The following is a 23,478-nucleotide window of genomic DNA, read 5'->3' as shown; positions in this document are numbered from 1 at the left end:
CTATTATTTGCGTGATCGAATACCGCAAACTATCAAACGACATTGACTCCACATAATTCAAGCTACGTGTACAATGGGAAATATATTTACGTACAACACTACAACATACATTGAATAGCCCAAACAATTAAACACCAGTAACAATTTGAATATTCTGTTCTCACTTTTAAGAATTCGTAAACCTCATTTCCTTGAATTTGATTGTTTTTGTACGGTCAATAAATCTTGAATTTCATGTATTGCGTGGAATACGATATTAATAATATTTGGTTGACTTTATCAATAATTCATCTTAAATTTTCAACCAATCCTGAAACAAGATGACATTGGCAGACGTTCTCTATCTTTACTTCTTCCCAACTCACCTTCTTCTATATCATTACATAGATTTTCTATTTATCTTTTGTATTACTCTTCCCTATGACTGCATCTGGATAACTGAAAACACGTTAAAGCTGTATTTCTCTGTTTACATCTGTCCAATATAAGAATTTTCAACTGTATTTACTTCGAATTATCCAAAACATAGGTTCAAAAGTTTGATTTATCCACGATTTTTTACTATTGTTTTCAATACAGTTTTCAAGGGGAATGGACTTTCGTTCGAATTATCCAATATTTCGAATTATCCAAGTTCGAATTAACGAGACTATATAATTCTATAACGAGATTATATATTAACTATATAATTCTAATTATTATATAGATAGATATAGATATAGATATAGATATATTTAAAAATATTATTATTTAATTTCATGGCGATCAATCAATTAATGGCTTAGTTTTTAAAGGTAAATAACTGTTTATAAATGCAAGTGCTTTTATATCAGGAGAATGTTTTTGTTCCACATTGAATGGTTATTTGATGTATCTATTTTTCAGCCTCTACTTGTATTGTAGATAAATTATACTTAAAAAAATAAGATGCTCGGATCTTTCGAATGATATCGAATATATTCTGGTATCGACTATCAATCAAGAGATAACAGAAAGAAAAAACTAAAATTTTCCTAAAAAAGCCCATTTTTCAACCTTTCCCCCATTCTTTTGCTTCGAGGGTAAAGTGTCGAAGTTGAATGGGGAACAAAGAGTTGAGTTGAGTTTAACGTCCCTTTCAGCAGCGAGGCTATATGAGACGGACCTACTGATTAAAGTGGAAAAAATGAAATGAAATCTTTAAGTTTAACGTCGCACGTTATGCCGGGTAGGCTAAAGGAGACGGTGATAATAAGAAATGAGTGAAATGGTGGAAGGAAGAAAGTGGGAGGAAACGGAAGAACCCCGAGAAAACCCACAAACTCGGTGTTTGTCCACCACAAAGTCCACAGGGCGCGAGCTGGGATCGAACCAGGGACCCCAAGCACCGGAGGTGAACGCTCTACCATTGCTGATTAACGTGGAATCCGAACCACATGAGCTAACGCCGGGAATCGAACCAGAATCTCCCACGCCAAAGACGCGTACGCTAACCGCTTAGCCATGGAGGAGCTCCAGAATGCGGAACAAAAATGTGTATAGACCTACATTTATTTATTTATTTATTTGTCAACAAGTGTTATGGGTGTAACCGCTGTTTGGGGATCTTAAATAGTAGATACAACTTGCTGAAATATTTCATATACTGTTCATACATAAAAATAATATTCAGGTAAAATAAAAACTATCAACTTTGTGAAATTGACATGGATAGGTATAGAAATTAGGTTACCTTAATTTTCTATAAAACTACACATGAGAATTCATTCTCTCGCAATTATTTTGTTGAGTTCGATGTTATCTATTGACGGTCGAAAAAGATTGTACCTTCTTTTCTTTATTTTTTTTCTGGCTTCCCTGTGTTTGGAGAGAGGTGTCCGTGACACGAATTGCTACTAAATACTCCAAGTTTTGATTGAAATACCTGCCGTTCCCAACGCTACAATTTTTTCAAGATGGCAGCCACATAACTACAGAAGACATTTTGTGCTTTGCAATAGCAAAGACAACGTCCTATATCACAGTTCAACGCAACTTTCGACGACAGTTTGGAGTCGCTTCGTCCGTTAGAATTGCCAGACATAACTCATGGAAACAAATTGCATATGCAAGAGGAAAAACACTGGTTGTCCTTCGCATTCATAGGAGACAGTGGATATAATTCTACAATCCTTCCAACGCAGCCCCATGAAGTCAGTTTGGAAAGTGGGCCGTGAGTTGGTATTGCTCCGCTCAACAGTATGTTCTTTGTAAGAATTTTAGACTAAAGACTGACAAGCTGCAACTTGTGCAGGCATTCACTGAACTTGACAAAGAAAACTTCGCACTGTCTTCAGTATAGACATGTTGAGATTTTTGGAAAATTATTATTTTAAGGAGACGGTAGTCTTCGGTGATGAGGCGACCTTCGATATGAACGTCAATATCAACAGGGGTAATGTTTGAATCAGGGATTCAGAACACCCTCTCCCAGTGCCGGATTGGCCACGTTTGTTACTTCGCGATCGCCAAGGGCCCGAGGCCAGAGGGGCCCCGCGGAGATCACGAGGCCCAGGACCTGTAGGTCTTGGTCGAATTTTCGCGATCGCATTTGATTTCTTGAGTCTTCCTACCAAAAGGATTGCGGAAGCCTAAGTTCATCTTTCCGAAAGAAGTATTCTCGCTTGGCCCTTGCTCATATCAGTACAGCCCCGTGAGTTAGTAAAACTTTGTACTTAGCAAAGGGCCCGTTTAGTCCATAAAGGCCCTTTACGTTTATTTGCTTTCACCTGTTGTCTCATGTGCTACACATTTATTTATTACAGAAAATTTATTTTGCCACTTATGATGTTTTGCAACTGATATGTTAAGTTTATATAAATATATGGGGGCCATTAAGACCCGCGCCAAAGGCACTCAACTTGGCCAGTCCGACACTTCTCTGGCCAAATTATTGAGCATGTCAGTGATTCTCCAAAGTTGAACATATTTGCTGCCATGTGCAGAATGAAGCTTTATGGGCCCTTCTTCTTTGGAGAAAGAACTATTAATTCAAGTGTGGGAGGAGATTGACTATGGACTAGATATCTACCGTGTAATGAATTCCTCCATATTGAATGTTTGTAAGGTAGCTAAAAAGACTTTGATATATTTGCTTGCTTTTGGTATATAAAGTATTCTCATATCAGATCAGGGGGCCCAAGATTATTTTTTTGAAAAGGGTACATTCTTTTTTACACCCGGTATACTATGTTTGGACGATCTCACAATTAAATAAAACTAAAATTTAAGAGTTAATCATAGATTTGGCCTATACCTTAGCAACTATATTGTATACTGTCATTCTAACAGTGTCGTAATGAGAAGACTGATTATCATATCCTTAAGAATTAGTTTAATCTTAATATTTTGCACGGTTACCGTACAACATCAATTGTTAAGTTCAGAAATTCGTTTTTCTTGAAAACTACGCATAAGAATTCATATTCGCTCATATATTTTCCTTCAGCTTAATTAGGAGTATCGATTGGTAATTATGTGTCTCATCTTTAGACAATTATTTTCTCGTTAAACGCTAAATAATCAGGTAGAATTTATCAACTTGGTGATTGTTGTATATTCCAGGGTAACGATTATTCAGGTGATTCTTACGGACACGAAGAAAATGAAAACAATATGGAGATGAACACAAATTATGCAGATGGCAATGGTTCTGAAGGTGAAGGTGATTCTGATGAGGAGTACATTGATGTTAACGATGAAGATGAAGACGATGAAACGGTAAGTTTAAGTATGAGAATACGTAAAACAAAGAATAATAGTGGAATTTAGTTCTCTGTCACGAGATTACATTATTAGGCTAATAAAGTTTGTCGCATAAAGAACGTAAATTTAGAAATGCCCACCATTTTCGTTCTAGTAAGTTGGCAGCACTGAACATTGAACAATCTTCATCTGTTGTCTTTGTGGTTACTAGTTACAGAGAGCCGAATAGCGCATCATTGTCTTCTGTTTACCCGTGGAACATCGTGTTCTCATGGTGAAAACAGATCGCGATCTGGCGCTATTCAGTGCTTCGTTACTACTAACCAGTGTTGCCACAGTCCTAGCTCTGGAGTGGGCTGAAAAATAGTACCAAATTGAAACAAAAAGGGCTGAATTCATTATTTTGTACCAGTGTATTACAAGGCTCTATAACATGAAACTAAAAGAGGTAAAGTTCTAGAACACTCCTCCTACCTCTTCCAAGAGTCCAAGGGGGGCGCGGTGGCTCAGTGGTAGAGCGTTCACCTCTGGTGCTTGGGGTCCCGGGTTCGATCCCAGCCCTCGCCAAGTGAACTTTGTGGTGGACAAACACCGTGCTCGTGGGTTTTCACGGGGTTCTCCCGTTTCCTCCCACTTTCTTCATTCCACCATTTCACCCATCTCTCATCATCACCGTCTCCTTTTATCCTAACCGGCATAACCGTGGGACGTAAAACTTAAAGATTTTTTTTCCAAGAGTCCAAATCAAGAAAGTGCTCTTTTTAAAAATTACTTTTTAAAAGCACCCAAATAGGAGGGACCCGTGGAAGTAGATGAAACTTTTCTCGCACGTAGGAAGTTTAACACAGGCCACAAACTAAAAGGGAAAACAGTTATCATCTTCGGAATGTATTGTAAGGAAACTAAACGTGCCTCTATTTCAAAGTGACCAATAAACCAAAACGGTATTATGGCCATATATATGAAAAAATACATTAAACGTGGAACAAATCAATCATCTCCGAGTTTGTGTGTAAACAGTACGTTATAATAATTATTAATTATTGTACTTTGTTCTCGCTTATTTCACGACCGAAGGAGGATAGCAGTCTGTAAGAAGAATATAAGATACTAATTAAACTGGCATTGCGACTGAAAATATGACAAGTATTTGTTAAATGGTGCTGAATTGGGTAGAATTGTACCAACTTTTTCACAAAAGGGTCTGAAAATGTCAGCGTGGTACCAACGGGCCGATGAATGACAAAAAGGGCTGCATTTGGTACAATTGTACCAAGTGTGGCAACATTGCCACTAACCACAAAGACATCAGATGAAGATCGCGTAACGTTCAGTGCTGCCACCTTACCAAAACAGAAATGGCGGGCATTTGAAATTTTGCGTTCTTTACGGGACACCCTTTAGCTCATAATCATTGTCACGTTGTTTTAAGTTCTTTACAGTTAGATTTTAAAAGACCACAATCCCTACAACAAAAAAATTACTGAGCTTCTGATATATTCTACCCTAAGGCTAGCAATATACTATCACTTCAATATCTTACACCGGTGGGCGAATTGCCTGCTATATACATTAAAAAAAATGTGGTTTCTAAGCACATTAGTACAATAGGAAATTTCATAATATTAGGCCTATAGTATATAGTCTTTTCATAAATATGGCTAAATTCTGCATAATTGTCTTTGTAAAGCGTCAAATCCTGACCGAGTACTTTTTTATGTTCTGAGGTAAATAGTTTCTTGTTCCCTGTGGAGTTTTCCTGTATTTTCTCTCGGAAAATACACCAAAATTATTTGATATATTATGAAACGATTGTCTTTACATTTTTATTAAATAAGTACAGTTTGTTACACTACTGTAACAGTTATATTCAGAGACCATACTCGTATTTTTGCCATTTCAATAATATGTTCTGGGGAAGGGAAAGAGAGTGTGTCCACTCTCCATAGGTTCTATTGCAGAAACACAGAAATAGTAGAAATCACTAGAATGTAATATATTTGAGAATTTCGTAGACGTGAGTGTATAGTGGATCAATGGCGAAGCATTTATTTTTATTATGAAGGGGGGTTCTTGTTTGATCCCAAAATTATATGAGTTAATGGTAGACATCATTTCCGTATGTTTTGTAGGGTTTTTCACTTTCTTCTACATATACCTTGCTCTCGACGCATCGTGAAAAAAAATGAAATCTTTAAGTTTAACGTCCCACGATTATGCCGGTTAGGCTAAAGGAGACGGTGATAATGAGAAATGAGTGAAATGGTGGAATAAAGAAAGTGGGAGGAAACGGGAGAACCCCGAGAAAACCCACGAGCACGGTGTTTGTCCACCACAAAGTCCACACGGCGTGAGCTGGGATCGAACCAGGGACCCCAAGCACCGGAGGTGAACGCTCTACCACTGAGCCACCGTGCCCCCCTCGACGCATCGTGGTTCGATAGTAAAGTCCTCCTCTGCGCAATTGGTCAGTAATTTGATCTCACTACGCCACGTCTATATGTTTTCTTGAGATTCCCTATTTTTCCTTCATGTTATCATTTCATCAATTATTGCAAGGCAACTCACTTGCAACCATATTTTTTTTTTTTTTTTTTTTTTTTGTAGAATCCTGGCTACCGTATATATATTTCTCCCTTCAATACAAAACTACCAGTATAGTGTATTTACAAATTATAATTACTACCAGTCCTTGCGCTTAGTTTATTGTACTATGTTTTAAGCCATCTTCAATAAATCAAAAAGTACTTCAAATAATACAAAAAATGTTCAAACATAAGAGAGGTGTATTCCAAAAGTAAGGGCCGCCGAAATGGCGGTAGGCCGGAACACAATTTCACACATACAACGCCAACGACGGACTATTATCGAAGCCACTGTAGTGGTTGTCTTGAGTCAGTAGGAGTTTGGCAGTCGTGGAAGGCAGATCGTAATGGCCGCGAGAAGTGTTTCTCCCGCTAATTGTGAAATGCGTGATGTGATACGATTTCTGCTTGCAAAAGGAACTTCTGCTGCTGATATCCATCTGGAGTCCGCACCAACGTGTACGAGGAAGACCAGAGTCGCAGGCTTTAGTGTTCAGACGGATGACCTCGTGAAGCAAGTGAAATAAAAACTGCGAAGTGATCAACAATTGACGAACCAAAAACTGCGAAGTACGAATCTGGCTAATGACTTTCCCCACGTTGCACCAACCACTTTCTACAGGATTGTCACAGAAACGCTTGGATATCACAAATTGAATGCAAGATGGTTACCGGAAATGCTAACGAACCAGCACAAAGAGCAGTGCCCGACAGGTTTTGAATCACTAACGAAAACAAGGAGATGATTTGTTTTCCCATATTGTGACGGGCGACAGGACGTGGCTCTCGTACACCAACACCGAATCCAAATAACAATCCATGCAGTGGCGCCGTTGAGGTTCCCCCAAACCCAAAAAGTTTAAACAATCGCCGCATTCGAGTTGCAAACTGATGGCTACCGTCTTTTGAGACGACAGAGTCGTCCTGATGGATGATTTATTGGAACGTGGGACAACAGTTACAGCTGACGTGTACCGCGGCACGCTAACCAAACTCGACGCCGCGGGAAACTGTCGTCTCGAATCATCCTCGTTCACAACAACGCGTGTCCTCATACCGCTGCCGTCCTCAAGAAGAAGATTCAAGATTTTCGTTGGGATCTGTTTGACCACCCTCAATGTTCGACCAATTATCCAACGCTAATGCTATGTGCAGTTGCGTCAAAACCATGAAACCAGCGCAATTATTATTATAGTGTCTCAACTTGTAGGGTTCGAAGTGGCGTGTTAGTGTACTGAAATATCGTAGAAAGTGTCTCGTCGTTGGAAAGGATAAATCATGCTTCTCTTCAACGCTCATTTTTAGTACGACCGAATAGGGAAACAGTTCCTGGGAAATGGTTTAACTAAGGGATCATAGCTAAAGACACCATCACCAGGTAAATACAAATGCGGTTCATGCAGAAACATTTAATAACAAGAGGACTTGTGCGAGATTAGGTGGGGCAGTGTCGCATGCGATACTTTCTGGAATTCGCCGACTGGTTATTCAGGATAATCTACCATTCCCGACTTGACATGAGTCAGACATTAAATCTGACGTAGTTCACTGTCAGTTATGCTATTTGTCGATGTCTTGGTCTGCAATACGTACATAAAAGCTGTTTCCATCGCCTATCGCTCCACATTGCTGTACGCAAGACAAACGTTTGTGAACTGTACCTACTAAATGCACTTGGCGAATTCAAAATGGAAGACAGTTGTCACACTGGATGAGGCCCACATTACTTTCCGTTCCTTTTTTCCTTTTTCGCTCAGTCACAGATAAATTGGGAGCACACATGGGGTGCACTCTTGCGAACGACGTGAGGCGTAAATCCATGTGAATGGAGTGGTTGAATGTCGCCTGCAATAGCCGGTATTTACTGGACATTGTGTGCTGTGAGTGGGGAATTTCAGAGGTCGCCGTAGCCGAACCACACGCAATAGAAGCAAGGTCCTCTTCACAGGGGTTCGGTTTGTAACTACTCCCTTCGATGTGGTGGTATTGCCGCATATTTCCGTATAATACTATTCACAGTGGCACCACCTACACAAAAATACGCACTTGACACATTTCTACGATGCCCGACGGCGTGAATAGTACAGTTGTATACACGACTCTAAAAGTGCATTACCACATGCAATTCTCCTTTTCCTGCAATAGTAGTCGACCCAAAAAGCACGGTCGTTGTGTTGGTTGAGAATTCGAAAGGCGTTGGACCAAACCTCAATTCTGTTACAAATATATCAGTGTGGAAAACTGGAAAAAAGAGAATAAAATAAATTGTTAAGAATGACGGTTTAATTATTCTTTGGGACATGGATGACACAAAAAGTTACAAAATGATCTTACTTAAGCAGTCGAAACAAGATGAATGGCAAAAAATAGATATCAGAGGAAAGCAGTTTCTTTCCTTTTCCAAAAAAACTCGGAAATAAGAAAATAGGTTACACAATGTAAAGGTTTAATATAAACGCCTAACAGCACAGGAAACGGAAAGAGAGACAAACACAGACTAAGGGACACCATTAGCGTAGTAGATTTGCGGCCCTCCCATGCAAGATAAACAGATTGGACCCTACTTGTAAACACAACTGTTATTATTATTATTATTATTATTATTATTATTATTATTATTATTATTATTATTATTATTATTATTATTATTATTATTATTATTGAAAAGTTGCTTCCTTTCCCAATCTCTGATTCTGCCTAAGAGCATGTCTGCATATAGCGGTCATGTGTGCAGATTTTCTCAATGGGCGATCTGAAAGGCCAAATGGGATGGAAATCTCCGAGAGAGAGGAAAAAACCCTTTTTTATGATAAATTCTAGGTCAAAGTTCAAAGCACTTGTTTTTGACAGTTGCTTTTTTCTTTCTTTTTCGGGAAGAGAAAAGTTTTGGCTCATAAGAAATTACAGTATATAATATTGCAAATTTGCAAGGGTATTTATTTGCATTGCTATTTGTGGTAACAAAAAAAATTGTCATTTGAAGACATTATTGTAAAAATTAAGTTTTGTTTCGACACCCATCGCAAGCCTTAGGGGCCCACTATGCCTTGTCCCCCAAGGTCGATATCGAAAATTTAGGATATGGATATTTCGATGTTGATACATTTGCGATACCGAATGTTGACATGTGTCAATATCGATATCGACGATATCGATATATCGTCATATCGTACAGGCCTACATCGGAGATGTGATGCTTGAAATATACTGGAATCAACAATCAAAATCTAAATATGTTCTTACATTACGTATCCAACGTTGAGGGGGAAGGGGGTGGACCCGAACAAATGTTTTAAGCCAACAAAATGTTATAATAAAAGTAGTTATACTTCCCCCTTAATAGAAAACTATTACTGTAATTTATCTTTTACCTCTGTTTCTGATTGGCATCAGAAATCAGCGACAGTACACACAAGTTTACATAGTATAGCAATATACTCTACAATTATTCATAACTAAGCAAACCGGAAGATCAAATTCTCGTGACAATAAAGTGGAATGTTCTACAAAGTAATCATAATTCATTGTTCTTATTTATGTCAGTAATTTTGACACAGACTCAGAACTACAATATTAATAGAACTAGAAATGAGAGATTTAATTCTTTCTTTCTTTCACACTAAAAGACGTCTGCATTTTTCTGAGATGGACATTTTCTAATATATGTCCTCTATCTCGGGATAATTCTGGCTACCGGGGTCGAGGTAATCGGTACCGGAAAGTGTAAAGTTTGTTGACTCTCAGATCTCGACAGTTTGTTAAAAGAGCTTTAACAATTCATGTTCTTACTTCTTCGTTACAAAACACTTCTGATTGACTATATTCATGGTGAATTACACTAGTTAACAAAGGTTTTGTTACATAAAAGGAAATACCTGTTCTTAAAGGAACTTTTTGCGCTGAATTCGAATATGCACTCGGTTTTTCTCCATCACGTACGATTTTCCCGTAACAGAGGGATTTTCGGGAAAATCCCTCTAAAATTTCCTTTTTCGTTTATTTTACACCCCAAGATCTTGTCCCCTTGCATATACTAACATAGAAATTATACCTAAGTATACTTTGATTCATATTTAACAAACCCTCCAAGTTTCGTAATAATCGCTTTATTCTTTCTAGAGAAATAAATATATTTGTATGTATACTGTGTGTACTGTTTATTGCACCTTATAGTAATGCTTTCAGATCTCTTAAGTTGAGGTAAAACGTTTTGCTTTATTACCACAAACACATATATAAAATACAATACAATATAATTTACAAGTGTGACAATTTACAATAAACAATAATACAAATGTACCAAAAGGTCATGAAAAGACGATCAAAACTATCACAATATATGAAACTTCCATTGGGTTACAAAAACGTACACTACTTCCTTCTTTTGTAAGAAATGTTGCATTCTCTAACAAGACCCCAACAATAGTCCCCCATCATTGAAGGATCCCATCGTCCCTGGTACCTTTTCTCCATTGCCATTATATCTTGGTGGAATCTTTCCCTCTGTTTGTTGCTGAGAGCACCTAGGTTAGCAGGAAAGAAGCTGAGGTGGGAGTGCAAAAAGTGGATTTTTAAAGACATCCTACAACCCAACTCTTTGTATTTCTGTATCGTGTCCTGTACCATTTCTGTGTAACTCTTAGCTTTGTTATTGCCCAGAAAGTTGCGCACAACACACTTAAATGCTGTCCAGGCAGTTAGCTCAGCACTGTTTAACTTGCTGTCAAAGCTATCATCAAGCATTAATTTCCTAATTTGGGGACCAATAAACACTCCCGCTGAAATCTTAGCATCACTCTGGTTAGGGAACTTATCTCGCAAATTCTTGAAACCTTCACCAGATGTGTCCATTGCTTTGACAAAGTTTTTCATAAGTCCTAACTTGATATGATGTGGCGGTAGTAATATCTTATTAGGATCTACCAAAGGAGCGTATTTGACGTTGCATTCTCCAGGTACGTAATTCACTCTAGGTTCCCATTCCTTCACTTCATAATGTTTGTCATCAGCTCGGCTATCCCATAAACATAAAAAACATTGGTACTTCGTGTAACCGCACTGCAGTCCTAATAAAATACCAACTACCTTGAGATCACAACATATTTGCCAACAATGGTCCTTGTAATTTATAAGATTTAGCAAAGTTGACATGGTGTCATAGGATTCCTTAATCTTCACTGAGTGCGCAAGTGGTATAGAAGGTTTTTTATTTCCATTATGTAAAAGGACAGCTTTAAGGCTGACCTTTGACGCGTCGATAAATAACCTCCATTCTTCTGGAACGTAAGGAATTCCTAGCTCCGCCATCAACCCATTTATATCCGTACATACGCACACATTATCATGCATTGAGAAATAGCTTGAAAATTGAACATGCCTTTTCCTGTACACTGATATGTTCCTTTCTGCATCCAATAAGTTCCACTGCTGGAGCCTTGATCCCAGAAGTTCCGCCTCTTGTTTTGTCAGGTGCAAATCACGGACTAGGTCATTAAGTTCACATTGCCGGATGAAATTTTGCTCGCGAACATTTGATAACAAATATTGATAACCATTTCATGAACAAAACGAAAAAACTTGGAGAATTGTATATATATGTATTAAGATATACATATACTGTACGTTTTAAAAAAATATACGTTGGAAGTACATTCTATTTTTATACACGTTTCTAATTTACAGCGAGGAATACAAGTGTGTTGTTGACTATTGTAAATATTCATTTTTATGTCTGTGTTTGTAGTAATAAAGCAAATCGTTTTTACCCCAACTCAGGAGATCTGAAAGCATTACTATCAGGTGCAATAAACAGTGCACACAGTATACATACAAATATATTTATTTCTCTAGAAAGAACAAAGCTATTTTTACGAAACTTTTAGGGTTTATTAAATATAAATCAAGGTATACTAAGATATAATTTCTATGTTACTATATGTAAGGGGACAGGAGCTAGGGGAATAAAATATCTGAAAAAGGGAAATTTTTGAGGGAATTTCTCGAAAATCCCTCTGTTACGAGAAAACTGTACGTGATGGAGAGAAACCGAGTGCATATTCGAATTCAGCGCAAAAAGTTCCTTTAAGATCAGGTGATTTTTCTCATGTAACAAACAAAAAGTTTAAATTTGTTAACTAGTGTTACTGAAGTAATGCACTTCGCATAAAAAGCGACAACTAACACCTTGCAGCTAGGGCATCCAATATATACCTTCTTATCCCACAATCGTGTCTGGTATGGAGAGGCCCTACTCTCTCCTCTTTTCCTCTCTCCGATATTAAAATCAGCAACAACATGAGCACAATTCTATCAAAATATACTTGTATTAGTGTCAATAAAGTGAAAGAATAAACATGAGACGTAACGAGATTAATAAGTTGATGTAGAGAGAAACTTAAACATATCTAAAAAAAAAAACTTGAAACCAATAGATATCTGTTAGAGGTACGGAAGTGAGACAGAGAGAGAGAGAAGGAGATAGAAGAAGAAAAAGAAAAGAGATAAAAATATTGAATTTAAACGTAGTAAGAAAAGAACCTACCATTATAAATTTCCGTTTCCAGAAATCCAACAGTAATATAGAAATGACGTGTTTTTTATTTTTGTCAGAACTATTCATAAATACGTAGAGGATGCTTGAAAAAAATCATTAAGTCACTTTCAAAATGAATACCAAACTTGATGATCAAATTAAGTATTCAATTTCCATTGAAACTGAATAGTTCGAGACACATCTATTATCAATCCAAAAGTTTAACACACATCCTGTCTTTCCACGTGGTTCGGTTGCAAATTCGGTAGTGTTCATTAAACGTACAGCTATGAAATAGATTATAATAAGCCTTGGTAGCGTAGGCCATACCTTCCATTCCAGACTATTAATGCAAACTGAACAAAAGAAAGAAAAAGAAAACAGAAAAAAGACGGAAAGAAAAATTGAATGAGTCCTATTTTACTGCTAAATTTCTATGAAAAAGAGTCTATTTTAAAAGTCGAAATTGTATCATAATGAAAAGTTACAAATGTTTAAAAGGAAAATTGGATGTTAGTTCCTTATAGACGTAGTAAATCTTATATATTTCCCATTTCATACGTGGATAAAACAAATTGAAGAATTATAGTATGGAAACGAATTTTGTGTGAAATTAATATAAATAAAATCTCTCTTGAATAACCAAAAAGGGGGCAATTTTCTAGTCATTTCTGAACATTTGTCTGTTCCGAATATCCACTCTCGATTCCACCTATTGTGAATATAACGTAATTCGCAATGATAGAATGAACACGCTAGAGCTGAGGTGATTCGATTGAGACTCGCCTTTGGCGTGGGACACTCAGGTTCGATTTCCGGCTCATGTGGTTCGGATTCCACGTTAATCAGTAGGTCCACGTCTCATATAGACTCGTTGCTGAACGCGACGTTAAACTCAAAATCAAAGCAACAACTCAACTCGATTGAGACTCGGTAACCTACAGGAAAAAAAGAGACTTTACTTATTTCCTTGACATAGAGTGCATATGAAGGGTAAGGGGGAAAACAAGGAATGTCACAAAACTGCATTTTCGAGATAATGGCGTTTTAATATTGAAAACCGCGTATAAAGAATAGGATTATGAAATCTTTTGCCACTTTTTACATGAACATTTCTACATGTACGCATGCATGGCATAGATAGTCAAATAGTGCCAAGAGTCACCAACAGATAGAACAAAGGACCCGAAAAAGCACATACATGGACATTCCTTGTTTTTTCCCCGTACCCTTCATATTTGTTTGTGTGTGAGAGAGAGACAGGAAGAAGATGCAAGACATGATAAGGAAACGTCAAGAAAGGCGGATAGAGAGAGAGAGAAAGAGAGACGAATATAAATATGAAAACTACTTATCTTTACTCTATGTGATGTAGACTTCACACACTGTTTATTCAGATTCTCGCCTTGTAACTTCTCCAACCAAACATAGTACTAATGGGGATTCGAACTGAGATCTTCCGTTTGGAAGTCTAGGAAGGTACTAATACACCAACGGTAACTCTACCCGAAACATGTTTAACAAAAGGTATAGTGTTTCTTTCTAAGAACAATAACATTAAAAGTGGATACTATAGACCAATTAAGTGTTTCGGATTGTCCTAGTAGCCCCCATAGTTATTATTGGCCTTTCCCAACCAACATTTGTAAATCGTCTCTATCATGATACAGGTGTTTGCTTTCACATTCTTACGGATTGCTCCTTTAGTATCAAAAGTCACTATTCAATTTTTTACGATCATTCTGTGATAAAAGACCATTGTCTCTACCAGGATTCGAACCTACTCTTTGAACCTATACTACTTGTGAGTCCGCGGCGTTACCCATACCCTACCCTGCCACCTGAAACTATAACTCAAATTTTACTAAGTTCAGTTCTGCTCTTTGGAACTAACCGGCTTCTTTCTTTAAGGTTATTTACAAAAAAGTGCACGCCGAAACTCATTCATTCGAAGACCTGGAGGCAAATTAGTGCCCACTAATAAACGAAATAAAATACAATCCAGGAAAAATTACAGAAATAATAACATACTATGCAGTAATTACGCCATGCAAGTTCAAACCTCATGCCGCAAACGTCCCCAACACCTAGTGGCCCACTTCCTGACTCTGTATTTTACTTTCATTAGATGATATTTTTCTGACGAATTGTTCCTAAAGTTAGCTCCAGGGTCAAGAGTAACCCCTGCCTCTATATCACGATGTGAGAAATCTTGAGATGAGTGCGTATAATTGTTTGAATTTAGATGGCAACTGTCACCGATCATTTGAAAGTGAATATGGGAGAACCATGAAATAAAGTAAATAGACACGCGTCATTTTGTTGTAAAATTTTATAACGAGCAGATTTTATTTGATCCCAAACGGTTATCGTCGAATATACACATTTAAAGGAGCACTCTTATTAGCCAAATTCAAAAGACCTCAACGATTTATCCCTCTACAAGCCACGTTTCCTTCATCGCCTCGGTGGCTAAGTCGAACGAGCACTCGCCTAGTAATCAAAGGGTTGGTAGTCCCCGCTCAATCCAGGATGCTTTTCTTTTAACTTTTTAAGTGTTTTTAAGTCACTTTAATGTAAACAAATTACGTACTTAGGGCATTTAACATATTTTGGGGAGTTATTTTTGTGGTTCATTGGCGTTTCGTAGATGTCGCTAGTTGCTCATCGGTGGTTCACCGACGCTTACGTCATGTGGAAAGTACCCTTATAACAATAATAATAATAATAATAACAATAATAATAATAATATAACAATTGTGTTTACAAGTAGGATCCCGTCTGTTAATTTTGCATGGGAGGCCCGCAAATCTACTACGCTAATGGTGTCCCTTAGTCTGTGTTTGTCTCTCTTTCCGTTTCCTTTGCTGTTAGGCGTTTATATTAAACCTTTACATTGTGTAACCTATTTTCTTATTTCCGAGTTTTTTTGGAAAAGGAAAGGAACTGCTTTCCTCTGATATCTATTTCTTGCCATTCATCTTGTTTCGACTGCTTAAGTAAGATCATTTTGTAACTTTTTGTGTCATCCATGTCCCAAAGAATAATTAAACCGTCATTCTTAACAATTTATTTTATTCTCTTTTTTCCAGTTTTCCACACTGATATATTTGTAACAGAATTGAGGTTTGGTCCAACGCCTTTCGAATTCTCAACCAACACAACGACCGAGCTTTTTGGGTTGCTTACTCTTGCAGAAAAAGAAGAATTGCAGGTGGTAGTGCACTTTTGAAGTCGTGTGTACCTTCACTTCATATCAATATAAGTTGACTTGGTCTCAATATAAATGGATCAATCCCTGTAAAGGAACGCAATTTATATGTAACTTCCTCCTTGCTCTCATGAAGAAGGTTCTCTTCCTTTGAGTGTGCTGAGCAATTATGTTTTTTTGAATATTCAGAGGCAGTTAAAAAATAAAAATTTGAAGCACATTTACGTATAGACTAAAAAGATTTTAAAGTATTTATTTGACTTTACAAGTGGAACCCGGGACGACATGCGCCGAAGTTGCGTAAGTATTTCAAAAATTAGGAAGTTGAAAAAATACAGATCTTACATAGCAAAAGTTAAGTGGAATTACTTATATGATTTTACATTATAGAAATTAAATAATAAATCTTAAAATATAAATTTAATTGGACCTTTTTCTTTTCTTTCAACAGAAAAAAATTCGAGAAATCGGTAAGTTTCAATTGGTCTTCTCTTTTTGAGTCTTCTAATTGAATAATAAGGTTATCATTAGAAGTTATGCTTTTAAACTTTTTGTGAAGCTGCTTAATTAATATTAGATGTTATTATTATATAGTGTAGTATTATACCAATGAACAATATTAGTAAAATGAAATAACTTATGTTATTAAATGTTGTTCTTGTGAACATTGAATCAGGAAGCAATAATTGATTAATCATGTTTGAATATTAGCGGTAAGTGAAATGAAATGAAATCCTGAAGTTTTATGTCCCACAGTTATGCCGGTTAGGCTAAAGGAGACGGTGATGATGAGAGTTGAGTGAAATGGTGGAATGAAGAAAGTGGAAGGAAACGGTAAACATTTGAAGAAGAGAACCCCGAGAAAACTCACGAGCACGGCGTTTGTTTACTACAAAGTCCACACGGCGCAAGCTGGGATCGAACCAAGGACCCCAAGCACCGGAGGTGAACGCTCTACCACTAAGCCACTGTGCCCCCCTTTACGGTATGTGCGTTACTGTTAGGAGTATATCTGTCAGTGTTAAGATTATGTATCACTGTTAAGAGTATGTGTGTCGCTGTTAGTATTGTGTAGTATGTCACTATTAAAAATGGTTTTACTGCTAGGATAGTGTGTCACTGTTAAGAGTAAGTGTTAGTGTTAGGATTGTGTCAGTGTTAAAGAGTATGAGTGCCACTTCAAAACTATGTGTATCACTGTTAGAATTGAATGTGTCACTGTTGATAGTAAGTGTGTCAATGTTAGGATTGTGTTTCACTGGTAAGAGTATATGTGTCAGTGTTAGGATTGAAAGCGTTACCCTTAGAATTGTGCGTCACTGGTAAGAGAATATGTGTCAATGTTAAGAGTATGTGTAGCACTGTTGAGAGTATGCTCGTCACTGTCAGGATTGAATATGCCACTGTTAGGATTGTGTGTCACTGTTAACAGTATGTGAGTCACTGTTAAGAGTATGTGGGTCACTATTAGAAGTATGTGTGTCACTCTTACGATTGTGTGTCACTGGTAGGAATATATGTGTCACTGTTAAGAGTATATGTGCGAGTGTTAGGATTGAAAGTGTCATTGGTAAGAGAATATGTGTCACTGTTAAGAGTATGTGGGTCACTGTTAGGAATATGTGTGTCACTCTTACGATTGTGTGTCACTGGTAGGAGTATGTGTGCCACTACTAAGAATATGTTTGTGACTGTTAGGATTAAAAGTGTCACTGTCAGGATTGTGTGTCACTGTTAACAGTATGTGTTTCACTGTTAATAGTATATGTAGCACAGTTGAGATTATGTGCCTCATTGTTAGGATCAAATGTGTCACTTTTAATTGCGTGTCACTATTAAGAGTATGTGTGTCACAGTTAAGAGTATATGTAGCACTGTTGAGTGTATGTACGTCACTGCTAAGTTAACGCGTCACTGGTAAGAGTAAGTATGTCACAGTTAGGATAGAATGTGTCACTGTTAAGACTGTGTGTCATTGTTAAGATTGAAGGTGTCAGTTTTAGGATGTTGTATCACTGGTGTGAGTACATGTGTTACTGTTAACAGTGTATTAATGTTAGGATTGAGTGTGTCACTGATAGGATATTGTGTCATTGGTACGAGTACATGTGTCACTGTTAAGAGTAGGCATGTCATTGTTAGGATTGAATGTGTCACTATTAGGATTGTGTGTAACTTGTAAGAGTATATGTGTCACTGTTAAGAGTATTTGTAGCACTGTTAAGAGTGTGTATGTCACTGTTAGAATTGTGTGTCACTGGTAAGAGTAGGAGGGCCACTGTTAGGATTGTGTGTCACTGTTAGAATTATGTGTCAGTGACAGGATTATATGTGTCACTGTTTAGAATATGTGTGTTACTATTAGGATTGAATGTATCACTGCTAAAAGTACATGCGTCACTGTTAGTGCTATGTGTGTCAATCTTAGGATTGAATCTGCCACTGTTAGGATTGTGTGTCGCTAGTAAAAGTGTATGTTAGGATTGTGTATCATTGCTAAATGTATGTGTGTCACTTTAAAAGGATATGTGGAACTGTTGAGAGTATGCGCGTCACTGCTACGACTGTGTTAATGGTAAGAGAATATGTCCCAACAGCAGTTTGCATATGTTACTGTTGGGATTGTGCGTCACTGATAGGAGTATATGTGTCACTAGTTAAGAGTATGTGTGTCACTGTTGAGAGTTAAGTGTGTCAGTCTTAGGATTGTTTGTCACTTGCAGGAGTATGTGTCACTGTTAGAAATAAAGGTATCAGTGTTAGGATTGTTTGTCACTAGTAAAAAAATATATGCCACTGTTAAGAATGTGTGTGACTGTTAGGATTGATAGTGTCACTGTTAGATTTGTGTGGCACTGTTAGAGTAAGTGTATATGTATCACTGGTAAGAATATGTGGACAACTGTTTGGAGTATGTGTGTGACTGTTAGAATTGAATATGCCACTGTTAAGTTTGTGTGTCACTGTTAAGAGTATGTGAATCACTGTTAAGAGGATGTGTAGTAGTGTTGAGAGTATGTGTCACTGTTAGGATTGTGTGTCACTGTTAAGAGAGTGTGTACCAGTGATTCACATACTCTTAACATCCAGTGTTGAGTACCAGTGTTGAGTATGTGTGTCACTGTTAGGATTGTGTGTCACTGGTAAGAGTATATGTGTAACTGTTAAGAGTAGGTGTGTCATTGTTAGGATTGAATGTGTCACTGTTAGCATTGTATGCCACTGGTAAGAATTTTTCTGACACTATTAAGCGTATGTAGAGCACTTGTTAGGATTGAATGTGTCATTGTTGGAATTGTGTGTCAGTGCTAAGAGTATATGTGTCACTGTTAAGAGTTTGTGTGTCATTGTTGAGAGTAAGTGTGTCATGTTAGGAATGTGTGTCACTGGTAAGAATATATGTGTCACTGTTAAGAGTATGTGTCATTGTTTGGAATATGTGTGACACTGTTAGGAAAAGACAAACGTATTATTTGTTTACATTTACAATACGTAAGTAAACAAACTGAATACAAACTACAAATTATTATTAGAAACGAATAACATGAGTAAATTTGAACCCTGATTGAAACCACAGATGAGAAGAATGTCAGTGGGTTTAGATACAGAATCGAACGCGTCACTGTGAAATAATCACAGAAGAAAGCATTTTTTCGTAGAAAAATTGCAATTTAAAATGTTGAATTCAATAGCAGTAACCTCAAATATTCCCACAATACACAAATGATGCATGTCTAATGGTTGGTACTCATTGCTAAAATGAGACCCTACGAAGTAGTTAATTTGCAATTAGGAAGATTAAACATATCATTTTCATCATTAACTAACGAAGGTTCTACAGAAACCAACCCAAATATAACAAGGGATTCATTTCAGAAAAAATTGAATAGACTGTAGATTAATGTGAAAAAGCAATAGATTTGCTGAATGCGCAAATTGGGTAGTTTGTATCCTATCCTTATTACTAATAGCTGATACAACATTATCCAGACTACATTGAAGCGGTTTCGTTCAAATTCAATTGTTTTATCTGGCTCCATATTGTATCTATTTTTTTTTTTTTATGAAATCAGGTTTACAGGAAGGTTTCCCTAATAATACCTGGACATTGGTGTTGTATCTTTATAGATGCACGTATTTCATTATTTATTTTCTGTATTTTACTCCGAATATATTTGTGTCCCGGAATATTAAGGTGAAATCCGTGGCTTGCGTAGGTAATTGAGCCAATCTAACTTATGTCAACTACCCTAAGTTTTCCCGTAATTGTTTACTGAGGTTGTATATTTCTTGTTTCGCACGATCTATTTCAATATTTAGACACGACGAAGATAAGAGGTAATACCAGTGAGGCACTGTAAACAGAAATATAGACTATTTCACTAATAAATTATTGGAACTTGCGACAGATAGGTTGTGTGGAAATTGAAACACGTCAAGGTTATGGGGGGGGGGATTACTGTGTGCCTAAAATAAACTTTTACTAGGAGAGTACTCTTGTAGACTAAATTACAATTTCTCAACGCATTCGGAAAGAAACTTTTACTCGCAGGAAAATACCCCTCTACAATATGGAAAAGGTTATGATTTCTCAGTTCACAGTATTTTTCTCACAAAAGACTTGAAAAATCATGATTTTCTTCATGTTAGCTAGATTTTTTCGGTTTTTCACCATGATCTACTTTGCACTTAATCTATCTTATGTTCATCGTTCGCAGTAAAATAGTTTTCAACGAAACATACAACTAAATCGGAGAGATTGCAACACACCTCATCCCGTGTTACTCTTCACTTGTCAGTGTTTCGGATAACTCACTATACTAAAACTTTGTACTCTGTCTTGTCGGAGTAAGTTCCATTCAATGGTGCTATCCTAATCTTTTAACAACTGGTTCTCTCTCTTTCTCTTTCTGTACACCCCCCCCCCATGTCTTCATTAGTCTTCGAGATATGTACGTTCGAAGCAATGTGTGCAAAACAAAGTGGTCTTTTAATCGGTATCTCGAACGATTGCTTCTCATGATCAATACTATCATTCCTCAAAATATGGCACTTTCCTGTTGGCACGTTCCTCAAAATATGACACACACACACACACATATATATATATATAATTTCAATGACAGAACTTTTCATTAGAAAATGCTTGTATTTTGAATATATTTGTAGTGTTTTTTCGCCAACAAATCAAAGTATTAGAAAATGGTACTACCGTAATAATATTTTAATCTCATAAGGTTGTTTGAAGATGATATGGCTCTTGAGGCAGAATCTGAGGAGAAAACCAATAGGATGTTAGAAAACTTGAGGAAGTTCTGTGAAGAATATGGGATGAAAATAAATGTTAGAAAGGCAAAAGCCATGGTGATTGAAACGAAGCGCTCGGTCAAATACAAGAGTAGGGGGAAGAAAGTAGAACAGGTGACTAGTTTTCGATACCTGGGTAGTATTATGATGATATAAAATGTGAACGTGAAATAACAGCAAGGATAGGAATGGCGAAAGAAGTCTTTAGGAGGAAGAAAATACTATTTTGTGGAACCTTGAATAAAAAGTTGAGAAAAGGACTTCTAAAGTGCTTCGTGTGAAGTATTGTATTATATGGATCAGAAACATGGACACAACGCAAAAGTAATAAAAAACGACTGAAAGCTTTCGAAATGTGAATGTGGAGAAGAATGGGGAGAATTAGGTAGATCGAGCAGAAAACGAATTGTGGGGAAAAAGAACAATTTCAAATATTATTAAGAGGAAGAGAAACTGGTTGGGAGATTGGCTAAGAAGGAATTGTATCATAAAGGAGGTGCTAGAGGGTATGGTGGCAAGAAAGAGAGGGATGGGCGAAGAAGACTGCAATTAATGGATGATATCAAAGCAGAAAAACCTTACGTGAAAAAGAAGAGGTTAGCGGAAGACCATGGAGCATGGAAACTTCTCAGTTGCAGCAAGTGACCTGCCAATAATCGCAGAATACCTATGATGATGTATATATATATATATATATATATATATATATATATATATATATATATATATATATATATATATATATATATATATATATTAAACGTGCAGATAACATTATATGCTTTTAAACGACATATCATTTATTGAAATAAGCAACTAAATGACATGCGGTTAAATCAAACAGAATTAATTAATGTAAGTGCTCTTCTACCAAGAGATAAAATATTTACGTAGCGAATGCAGTTGGTGAAACACGGTGGTCAATATTTTTAGTTCACTTTTCTTTACTCTTTTGTTTCTGCGTTTGAATCATATTGAATTCATACAATTGAATATTACAATCATATTCTATATATTATACCAAGAAGGCAAGAGCTTGCAGAATCTGAAAAGAAAATTAATAAAATATAGACAAGTTGAGGAAAAAGCTGCGAGGAATATAGGATAAACATAAACGTTAACTTACTAAATCTATGGCCTATGAGACTCAGAGGTTCAATCTCGTGTTCACAAAAGCTCTCCACTGACTTCTATCCTTAGCCAATTGGATCCAGTTTCTCCTTTGGATTCCTATTTCTGCAAGATTCATCTTAATATTGTCCTCCCATTGCATCTAGGTCTTCCTATCGGTGTTTTTCCGATTGGGTATTTAGTTAAAATTTTTAAAACTTTTCTTAGTTCTTCTATTCTGGCTACCAGACCTGCCCACCTGAGCCTCTTAGACCTTATGACCCTAACAACGTCTGGTAAATGGTTTTCTATTATGAAGTTCCTCGTTATGAAGTTTTCACCATTCCTTATTCCGGTGCCTCTTAGGTTCGAATATTCGCTTCAGGATTTAATTCTCAAATACTTTCAATCTGCATTCTTCCCTCAGATTAACGACCATGTTTCGCAACCATATAGCACAACAGGCATGATTATTTTTTTATATATATATTTTAAGCTTCAAATGCTCGAAAAGATTAGCGACGACAAACTGAATAGTAATACGAATTGCCAGCTTTTAGTCAACATTTAATTTTTTAAATGAATGTTTTTGGTCTTTTAATATTGATCCTAGATATTTGAAAGTATCAGCAGAAGGGAAAAAAGTAAAACAACTTACTAGTTTTCGTTTGACATCAGGTGTGAATGTGAAATAAAAAGTAGAATAGATGGGTGGAAAGAAATATTTAGGGGAAAAGACCATTATGTTCTTAAATAAACAGTAAAGATAAAGATTCGTAAATTGTTCCATATGCAGCATTGTACTGCATGGAGAAGAAAAATGAACATTACGTAAAGCCTATGAGGGAAAGAGAGTTGACTTTTTAAATGTATGTGCAGGGAAGTATGGAAAGAATTAACTGTGTCTAACGGAGAACGAGTGGGGAGATATTATAAATAGTAGGGAAGAAACGAAGAAAGTTAGGTAGAATCTCAAAAACGAAGAAAATGACAGGGACATTCGTTGAGAA

General features: G+C 36.7%; 1 protein-coding gene across 1 annotated transcript in view; it reads left to right on the top strand.

Annotated features, from left to right (window-relative positions):
• Positions 1–23,478, top strand: part of LOC145661927 (uncharacterized) — a 47,226-nt gene that overhangs the window by 11,054 nt on the left and 12,694 nt on the right. Inside the window, exons 4-5 of the mRNA XM_081727276.1 lie at positions 3,583–3,738; positions 16,503–16,521. Coding sequence (XP_081583402.1) covers positions 3,583–3,738; positions 16,503–16,521 — 175 coding nt within the window. The remainder of the gene's footprint in view (positions 1–3,582; positions 3,739–16,502; positions 16,522–23,478) is intronic.

The sequence above is a fragment of the Thermobia domestica genome, chromosome 10 (assembly GCF_964235325.1).
Source record: "Thermobia domestica chromosome 10, izTheDome1.hap1.1, whole genome shotgun sequence".
Classification (NCBI taxonomy): domain Eukaryota; kingdom Metazoa; phylum Arthropoda; class Insecta; order Zygentoma; family Lepismatidae; genus Thermobia; species Thermobia domestica.
Note: the sequence above shows the minus strand (reverse complement) of the source record. Positions and strands in the feature narration are given on the sequence as shown.